The 10,000-nt window shown below is 64.4% G+C and overlaps 1 protein-coding gene across 1 annotated transcript in view; it reads left to right on the forward strand.

Annotated features, from left to right (window-relative positions):
• The window catches only part of LOC139945232 (uncharacterized), a 20,318-nt gene extending 16,234 nt beyond the window's left edge, over positions 1-4,084 (forward strand). Inside the window, exon 2 of the mRNA XM_071942542.1 lies at positions 1,230-4,084. Coding sequence (XP_071798643.1) covers positions 2,852-3,547 — 696 coding nt within the window. The 5' untranslated portion in view covers positions 1,230-2,851 and the 3' untranslated portion in view covers positions 3,548-4,084. The remainder of the gene's footprint in view (positions 1-1,229) is intronic.
• The last annotated feature ends 5,916 nt before the right edge of the window (positions 4,085-10,000 follow it).

The following is a 10,000-nucleotide window of genomic DNA, read 5'->3' on the forward strand; positions in this document are numbered from 1 at the left end:
ACCCCTTTTGGGCCTACCGTGGGCCGCCGGTGAAACGGACCCGATGACCGCTCCCCCGACGACCGACCCGTCTGCAGGCGGGGAGAGAGGGGAGGCGGCGAGGACCGGGACCCGGTGGTTCCCCTGGCCTAGAGGCTAAGACGGGTCTGGAGACGAGAGCGACCGAGATGTTTCAAGTGCCGCGGCCGTCGGGAAGGAAGCGGTCCCCAGCCCCGGCCTGACTGCAGGCTGGTCGGGTAAAGAGGACGGCGACCGACCCCGGCCGCGCGCACGGCATCTCCCCTCGACTCCACGGCCCCGAGCCCCACCAACCGGTGGCTGCATTGGCCCGAACGGTGGAAAAGACCAAACACTTAACAAAGGACTCCGCCAGCAGACGCGAGTCCACCGATCTTGATGCTGGAGTGCCACGTCCGTCAGATAACCGCCACACCCGAGCCGATCCTTATAAATGCTTTTTTGCATGATGATTATTATTATTATTAGGATAGAAATGTCTGGGACGGGAGCCCACCGATCTTTGATGCTGAAGTGCCACGTCCGTCAATCTGAGAAGCAAAACCGCTACGTTTCTCAGTTTCTGTATTCCTATTAAGGGTTAAACTTCCTGCGTGGAAATTTTGCTCCAGATAATTGGGACTATCTTAAAAACGTGACCACCTTTGCCACACCCGAGCCGAGCCTTATGGCACGACGATTATTATTACCGTTAGGTGAGAGATGGCTGGTGGGGGCCAACAGCGCTCCGTCCCCCACGAGCAAGGGGTCGGCGACTCGCATCTACCGACGTCAATACAACACAGACGACATACCCAGCAGTGGCCCCTGCGATCGGTGGCCCCGTGGGTGCTGATACATCTGTGAGGCATGTGCCCGAATGTCGAAAATAACGCCGAGTCGGGAGTCTTCTGGCCCTTGGCGATGGGGGTCCGCGATTCGCCTCCCCCGGCCGAGTGCCTGGTGCGATTCGGTCAGAACTTTCGCACACGAGAGAGGACGTACCCAGCAGCGTTCCCTGTGATCGGGGGCCCTCCCGGTTGATGCCGCCGGGCGACGCACCTTCCCGAAGTTTGCGTAAAATACACCGATTCCCCGGACTTTAATAACCACCGGGCGGGACGAAATTCAGGCCGTGGCAGACGGCTGGAAATCGGCAAAACACGCTCCCGGACAAAAGTGGCACAGAACCCGGACATAAAAAATACTAGAACAAAAAAAAAAAAAAAAAGGTTGGACTTGGGCCGAAAAGGATGGGAAAATAAAAAAAAATTTTGGACTTAGAAAAAAGTTTGGACTTAGAAAATTTTCCATGAAAAAAAATCCCCGGACTTTTATAACCACCGGGCGGGACGAAATTCAGGCCGTGGCAGACGGCAGGAAATCGGCAAAACACGCTCCCGGAGAAAGTGGCCCAGAACCCGGACAAAAGTGGCCCAGAACCCGGACATAAAAAATACTAGAACAAAAAAAAAAAAAAAAAGGTTGGACTTGGGCCGAAAAGGATGGGAAAATAAAAAAAAATTTTGGACTTAGAAAAAAGTTTGGACTTAGAAAATTTGTCATGGAAAAAATCCCCGGACTTTAATAACCACCGGGCGGGACGAAATTCAGGCCGTGGCAGACGGCAGGAAATCGGCAAAACACGCTCCCGGAGAAATTGGCCCAGAACCCGGACAAAAGTGGCCCAGAACCCGGACATAAAAAATACTAGAACAAAAAAAAAAAAAAAAAGGTTGGACTTGGGCCGAAAAGGATGGGAAAATAAAAAAAAATTTTGGACTTAGAAAAAAGTTTGGACTTAGAAAATTTTCCATGGAAAAAAATCCTCGGTGAAAATGACCACCGGGCGGGACGAAAATCAGGCCGTGGCAGACGGCAGGAAATCGGCAAAACACGCTCCCGGAGAAAGTCGGCCTCCTGTCCTCGGACTTTGGCCAAAAAGTGGCCCAGAACCCGGACAGATAGGCCAGTTCTACGAGTTCGCGAAAAATGGCTCGAGTTCGGAGGCAAAAAGTCCTCAAGAGATACGGTAGGCTTTTGGCGGCGCCCGCTGCGTTCCGAGAACGGTCGAGTTCAGAGCTGAGGCGCTCGTGGGTCTCCAGACCCACGAGGGGGTTGGTGACCGAACCGAGAGACCCTTTTTGGGCCCGGAGTCCGGCGGATGGGGGGGGGTAAGAGGGTGCCACCAGTCCTCAACCTGCTGGGGCTACTATAGGGGGGTGAGAACAAAAATCTGGGGTCGGCCAAATGAAAAGTTTCCAAAACAGTGTAAAGCAATGGGAAACCGGCTCACCGTGGCGGGACGAGCTATTTAGTGGGCCTCCCGGAGCCGGCAACCTACCCCCTGACGGGCGGCGGCGACGGAAGAAGGGAACGTGAGCTGAGATATTGAGCGGGCCGGGCAGTCGGGTCCACCGGTCCGGGGTCGCTCCGTACGGCAGGGTTTCGGCCCTGCACGCTGACAAATCGTCCCGCCCGTGGCAGTAGGAAGCGGGCCCGGCTCTGTCGGGCTGCACGGGCGGGTAAACGCTTCCGACGGCAGGGCTCCCCGGCCCTGCACGCTGACAACTCGTCCCGCCCGTGGCAGTAGGAAGCGGGCCCGGCTCTGTCGGGCTGCACGGGCGGGTAAACGCTTCCGACGGCAGGGCTCCCCGGCCCTGCACGCTGACAAATCGTCCCGCCCGTGGCAGTAGGAAGCGGGCCCGGCTCTGTCGGGTTGCACGGGCGGGTAAACGCTTCCGACGGCAGGGCTCCCCGGCCCTGAGCCCTGCTCCGTCAAGGGAACCGGAGCTGGGCTTGGACCCCCAACCCCACCGGGTAGATCGAGGGGCCCGTGGGGCCTCGGTGGCTAATGAACGGCGGTGCTACCAACCGGGCACGCCGACACATCGTCCCGCCCGTGGCAGTAGGAAGCGGGCCCGGCTCTGTCGGGCTGCACGGGCGGGTAAACGCTTCCGACGGCAGGGCTCCCCGGCCCTGCACGCTGACAAATCGTCCCGCCCGTGGCAGTAGGAAGCGGGCCCGGCTCTGTCGGGTTGCACGGGCGGGTAAACGCTTCCGACGGCAGGGCTCCCCGGCCCTGAGCCCTGCTCCGTCAAGGGAACCGGAGCTGGGCTTGGACCCCCAACCCCACCGGGTAGATCGAGGGGCCCGTGGGGCCTCGGTGGCTAATGAACGGCGGTGCTACCAACCGGGCACGCCGACACATCGTCCCGCCCGTGGCAGTAGGAAGCGGGCCCGGCTCTGTCGGGTTGCACGGGCGGGTAAACGCTTCCGACGGCAGGGCTCCCCGGCCCTGAGCCCTGCTCCGTCAAGGGAACCGGAGCTGGGCTTGGACCCCCAACCCCACCGGGTAGATCGAGGGGCCCGTGGGGCCTCGGTGGCTAATGAACGGCGGTGCTACCAACCGGGCACGCCGACACATCGTCCCGCCCGTGGCAGTAGGAAGCGGGCCCGGCTCTGTCGGGCTGCACGGGCGGGTAAACGCTACCGACGGCAGGGCTCCCCGGCTCTGCACGCTGACAAATCGTCCCGCCCGTGGCAGTAGGAAGCGGGCCCGGCTCTGTCGGGCTGCACGGGCGGGTAAACGCTTCCGACGGCAGGGCTCCCCGGCCCTGCATGCTGACAAATCGTCCCGCCCGTGGCAGTAGGAAGCGGGCCCGGCACTGTCGGGCTGCACGGGCGGGTAAACGCTTCCGACGGCAGGGCTCCCCGACATAAAAAAATACTGGAACAAAAAAAAAAAAAAAAGGTTGGACTTGGGCCGAAAAGGATGGGAAAATAAAAAAAAATTTTGGACTTAGAAAAAAGTTTGGACTTAGAAGATTTTCCATGGAAAAAAATCCTCGGTGAAAATGACCACCGGGCGGGACGAAAATCAGGCCGTGGCAGACGGCAGGAAATCGGCAAAACACGCTCCCGGAGAAAGTCGGCCTCCTGTCCTCGGACTTTGGCCAAAAAGTGGCCCATAACACGGACAGATAGGCCAGTTCTACGAGTTCGCGAAAAATGGCTCGAGTTCGGAGGCAAAAAGTCCTCAAGAGATACGGTAGGCTGACAGCGGCGCCCGCTGCGTTCCGAGAACGGTCGAGTTCAGAGCTGAGGCGTCTCGTGGGTCTGGAGACCCACGAGGGGGTTGGTGACCAAACCGAGAGACCCTTTTTGGGCCCAGAGTCCGGCGGATGGGGAGGGGTAAGAGGGTGCCACCAGTCCTCAACCTGCTGGGGCTACTATAGGGGGGTGAGAACAAAAATCTGGGGTCGGCCAAATGAAAAGTTGCCAAAACAGTGTAAAGCAATGGGAAATCGGCTCACCGTGGCGGGACGAGCGATTTAGTGGGGCTCCTGGAGCCGGCAACCCACCCCCTGACGGGCGGCGGCGACGGAAGAAGGGAACGTGAGCTGAGATATCGAGCGGGCCGGGCAGTCGGGTCCACCGGTCCAGGGTCGCTCCGTACGGCAGGGCTCCCCGGCCCTGCACGCTGGCAAATCGTCCCGCCCGTGGCAGTAGGAAGCGGGCCCGGCTCTGTCGGGTTGCACGGGCGGGTAAACGCTTCCGACGGCAGGGCTCCCCGGCCCTGCACGCTGACAAATCGTCCCGCCCGTGGCAGTAGGAAGCGGGCCCGGCTCTGTCGGGTTGCACGGGCGGGTAAACGCTTCCGACGGCAGGGCTCCCCGGCTCTGCACGCTGACAAATCGTCCCGCCCGTGGCAGTAGGAAGCGGGCCCGGCTCTGTCGGGCTGCACGGGCGGGTAAACGCTTCCGACGGCAGGGCTCCCCGGCCCTGCACGCTGAAACATCGTCCCGCCCGTGGCAGTAGGAAGCGGGCCCGGCTCTGTCGGGCTGCACGGGCGGGTAAACGCTTCCGACGGCAGGGCTCCCCGGTCCTGCACGCTGGCAAATCGTCCCGCCCGTGGCAGTAGGAAGCGGGCCCGGCTCTGTCGGGTTGCACGGGCGGGTAAACGCTTCCGACGGCAGGGCTCCCCGGTCCTGCACGCTGCTCCGTCAAGGGAACCGGAGCTGGGCTTGGACCCCCAACCCCACCGGGTAGATCGAGGGGCCCGTGGGGCCTCGGTGGCTAATGAACGGCGGTGCTACCAACCGGGCACGCCGACAAATCGTCCCGCCCGTGGCAGTAGGAAGCGGGCCCGGCTCTGTCGGGTTGCACGGGCGGGTTAACGCTTCCGACGGCAGTGCCTGCCAGCCAGGCACGCTGCTCCGTTAAGGGAACCGGAGCTTGGTTTGTACAAGTTGGCCTTTCTCGGTGAAAGTGACCACCGGGCGGGACGAAAATCAGGCCGTGGCAGACGGCAGGAAATCGGCAAAACACGCTCCCGGAGAAAGTCGGCCTTCTGTCCTCGGACTTTGGCCAAAAAGTGGCCCATAACACGGACAGATAGGCCAGTTCTACGAGTTCGCGAAAAATGGCTCGAGTTCGGAGGCAAAAAGTCCTCAAGAGATACGGTAGGCTGACAGCGGCGCCCGCTGCGTTCCGAGAACGGTCGAGTTCAGAGCTGAGGCGTCTCGTGGGTCTGGAGACCCACGAGGGGGTTGGTGACCAAACCGAGAGACCCTTTTTGGGCCCAGAGTCCGGCGGATGGGGAGGGGTAAGAGGGTGCCACCAGTCCTCAACCTGCTGGGGCTACTATAGGGGGGTGAGAACAAAAATCTGGGGTCGGCCAAATGAAAAGTTGCCAAAACAGTGTAAAGCAATGGGAAATCGGCTCACCGTGGCGGGACGAGCGATTTAGTGGGGCTCCTGGAGCCGGCAACCCACCCCCTGACGGGCGGCGGCGACGGAAGAAGGGAACGTGAGCTGAGATATCGAGCGGGCCGGGCAGTCGGGTCCACCGGTCCAGGGTCGCTCCGTACGGCAGGGCTCCCCGGCCCTGCACGCTGGCAAATCGTCCCGCCCGTGGCAGTAGGAAGCGGGCCCGGCTCTGTCGGGTTGCACGGGCGGGTAAACGCTTCCGACGGCAGGGCTCCCCGGCCCTGCACGCTGACAAATCGTCCCGCCCGTGGCAGTAGGAAGCGGGCCCGGCTCTGTCGGGTTGCACGGGCGGGTAAACGCTTCCGACGGCAGGGCTCCCCGGCTCTGCACGCTGACAAATCGTCCCGCCCGTGGCAGTAGGAAGCGGGCCCGGCTCTGTCGGGTTGCACGGGCGGGTAAACGCTTCCGACGGCAGGGCTCCCCGGCCCTGCACGCTGACAAATCGTCCCGCCCGTGGCAGTAGGAAGCGGGCCCGGCTCTGTCGGGTTGCACGGGCGGGTAAACGCTTCCGACGGCAGGGCTCCCCGGCTCTGCACGCTGACAAATCGTCCCGCCCGTGGCAGTAGGAAGCGGGCCCGGCTCTGTCGGGTTGCACGGGCGGGTAAACGCTTCCGACGGCAGGGCTCCCCGGCCCTGCACGCTGACAAATCGTCCCGCCCGTGGCAGTAGGAAGCGGGCCCGGCTCTGTCGGGTTGCACGGGCGGGTAAACGCTTCCGACGGCAGGGCTCCCCGGCTCTGCACGCTGACAAATCGTCCCGCCCGTGGCAGTAGGAAGCGGGCCCGGCTCTGCCGGGTTGCACGGGCGGGTAAACGCTTCCGACGGCAGGGCTCCCCGGCCCTGCACGCTGGCAAATCGTCCCGCCCGTGGCAGTAGGAAGCGGGCCCGGCTCTGTCGGGTTGCACGGGCGGGTAAACGCTTCCGACGGCAGGGCTCCCCGGCTCTGCACGCTGACAAATCGTCCCGCCCGTGGCAGTAGGAAGCGGGCCCGGCTCTGCCGGGTTGCACGGGTGGGTAAACGCTTCCGACGGCAGGGCTCCCCGGCCCTGCACGCTGACAAATCGTCCCGCCCGTGGCAGTAGGAAGCGGGCCCGGCTCTGTCGGGTTGCACGGGCGGGTAAACGCTTCCGACGGCAGGGCTCCCCGGCTCTGCACGCTGACAAATCGTCCCGCCCGTGGCAGTAGGAAGCGGGCCCGGCTCTGTCGGGTTGCACGGGCGGGTAAACGCTTCCGACGGCAGGGCTCCCCGGCCCTGCACGCTGCTCCGTCAAGGGAACCGGAGCTGGGCTTGGACACCCCCAACCCCCGCCGGGTAGATCGAGGGGCCCGCGGGGCCTCGGTGGCTAGCGAACGGCGGTGCTGCCAGCCGGGCACGCCGACAATTCACCCCGCCCGTGGCAGTAGGAAGCGGGCCCGGCTCTGTCGGGTTGCACGGGCGGGTAAACGCTTCCGACGGCAGGGCTCCCCGGCTCTGCACGCTGACAAATCGTCCCGCCCGTGGCAGTAGGAAGCGGGCCCGGCTCTGCCGGGTTGCACGGGCGGGTAAACGCTTCCGACGGCAGGGCTCCCCGGCCCTGCACGCTGGCAAATCGTCCCGCCCGTGGCAGTAGGAAGCGGGCCCGGCTCTGTCGGGTTGCACGGGCGGGTAAACGCTTCCGACGGCAGGGCTCCCCGGCCCTGCACGCTGACAAATCGTCCCGCCCGTGGCAGTAGGAAGCGGGCCCGGCTCTGTCGGGTTGCACGGGCGGGTAAACGCTTCCGACGGCAGGGCTCCCCGGCTCTGCACGCTGACAAATCGTCCCGCCCGTGGCAGTAGGAAGCGGGCCCGGCTCTGTCGGGCTGCACGGGCGGGTAAACGCTTCCGACGGCAGGGCTCCCCGGCCCTGCACGCTGAAACATCGTCCCGCCCGTGGCAGTAGGAAGCGGGCCCGGCTCTGTCGGGCTGCACGGGCGGGTAAACGCTTCCGACGGCAGGGCTCCCCGGTCCTGCACGCTGGCAAATCGTCCCGCCCGTGGCAGTAGGAAGCGGGCCCGGCTCTGTCGGGTTGCACGGGCGGGTAAACGCTTCCGACGGCAGGGCTCCCCGGTCCTGCACGCTGCTCCGTCAAGGGAACCGGAGCTGGGCTTGGACCCCCAACCCCACCGGGTAGATCGAGGGGCCCGTGGGGCCTCGGTGGCTAATGAACGGCGGTGCTACCAACCGGGCACGCCGACAAATCGTCCCGCCCGTGGCAGTAGGAAGCGGGCCCGGCTCTGTCGGGTTGCACGGGCGGGTTAACGCTTCCGACGGCAGTGCCTGCCAGCCAGGCACGCTGCTCCGTTAAGGGAACCGGAGCTTGGTTTGTACAAGTTGGCCTTTCTCGGTGAAAGTGACCACCGGGCGGGACGAAAATCAGGCCGTGGCAGACGGCAGGAAATCGGCAAAACACGCTCCCGGAGAAAGTCGGCCTTCTGTCCTCGGACTTTGGCCAAAAAGTGGCCCATAACACGGACAGATAGGCCAGTTCTACGAGTTCGCGAAAAATGGCTCGAGTTCGGAGGCAAAAAGTCCTCAAGAGATACGGTAGGCTGACAGCGGCGCCCGCTGCGTTCCGAGAACGGTCGAGTTCAGAGCTGAGGCGTCTCGTGGGTCTGGAGACCCACGAGGGGGTTGGTGACCAAACCGAGAGACCCTTTTTGGGCCCAGAGTCCGGCGGATGGGGAGGGGTAAGAGGGTGCCACCAGTCCTCAACCTGCTGGGGCTACTATAGGGGGGTGAGAACAAAAATCTGGGGTCGGCCAAATGAAAAGTTGCCAAAACAGTGTAAAGCAATGGGAAATCGGCTCACCGTGGCGGGACGAGCGATTTAGTGGGGCTCCTGGAGCCGGCAACCCACCCCCTGACGGGCGGCGGCGACGGAAGAAGGGAACGTGAGCTGAGATATCGAGCGGGCCGGGCAGTCGGGTCCACCGGTCCAGGGTCGCTCCGTACGGCAGGGCTCCCCGGCCCTGCACGCTGGCAAATCGTCCCGCCCGTGGCAGTAGGAAGCGGGCCCGGCTCTGTCGGGTTGCACGGGCGGGTAAACGCTTCCGACGGCAGGGCTCCCCGGCCCTGCACGCTGACAAATCGTCCCGCCCGTGGCAGTAGGAAGCGGGCCCGGCTCTGTCGGGTTGCACGGGCGGGTAAACGCTTCCGACGGCAGGGCTCCCCGGCTCTGCACGCTGACAAATCGTCCCGCCCGTGGCAGTAGGAAGCGGGCCCGGCTCTGTCGGGTTGCACGGGCGGGTAAACGCTTCCGACGGCAGGGCTCCCCGGCCCTGCACGCTGACAAATCGTCCCGCCCGTGGCAGTAGGAAGCGGGCCCGGCTCTGTCGGGTTGCACGGGCGGGTAAACGCTTCCGACGGCAGGGCTCCCCGGCTCTGCACGCTGACAAATCGTCCCGCCCGTGGCAGTAGGAAGCGGGCCCGGCTCTGTCGGGTTGCACGGGCGGGTAAACGCTTCCGACGGCAGGGCTCCCCGGCCCTGCACGCTGACAAATCGTCCCGCCCGTGGCAGTAGGAAGCGGGCCCGGCTCTGTCGGGTTGCACGGGCGGGTAAACGCTTCCGACGGCAGGGCTCCCCGGCTCTGCACGCTGACAAATCGTCCCGCCCGTGGCAGTAGGAAGCGGGCCCGGCTCTGCCGGGTTGCACGGGCGGGTAAACGCTTCCGACGGCAGGGCTCCCCGGCCCTGCACGCTGGCAAATCGTCCCGCCCGTGGCAGTAGGAAGCGGGCCCGGCTCTGTCGGGTTGCACGGGCGGGTAAACGCTTCCGACGGCAGGGCTCCCCGGCTCTGCACGCTGACAAATCGTCCCGCCCGTGGCAGTAGGAAGCGGGCCCGGCTCTGCCGGGTTGCACGGGTGGGTAAACGCTTCCGACGGCAGGGCTCCCCGGCCCTGCACGCTGACAAATCGTCCCGCCCGTGGCAGTAGGAAGCGGGCCCGGCTCTGTCGGGTTGCACGGGCGGGTAAACGCTTCCGACGGCAGGGCTCCCCGGCCCTGCACGCTGCTCCGTCAAGGGAACCGGAGCTGGGCTTGGACACCCCCAACCCCCGCCGGGTAGATCGAGGGGCCCGCGGGGCCTCGGTGGCTAGCGAACGGCGGTGCTGCCAGCCGGGCACGCCGACAATTCACCCCGCCCGTGGCAGTAGGAAGCGGGCCCGGCTCTGTCGGGTTGCACGGGCGGGTAAACGCTTCCGACGGCAGGGCTCCC

The sequence above is a fragment of the Asterias amurensis genome, chromosome 12, assembly GCF_032118995.1.
Source record: "Asterias amurensis chromosome 12, ASM3211899v1".
Lineage (NCBI taxonomy): Eukaryota > Metazoa > Echinodermata > Asteroidea > Forcipulatida > Asteriidae > Asterias > Asterias amurensis.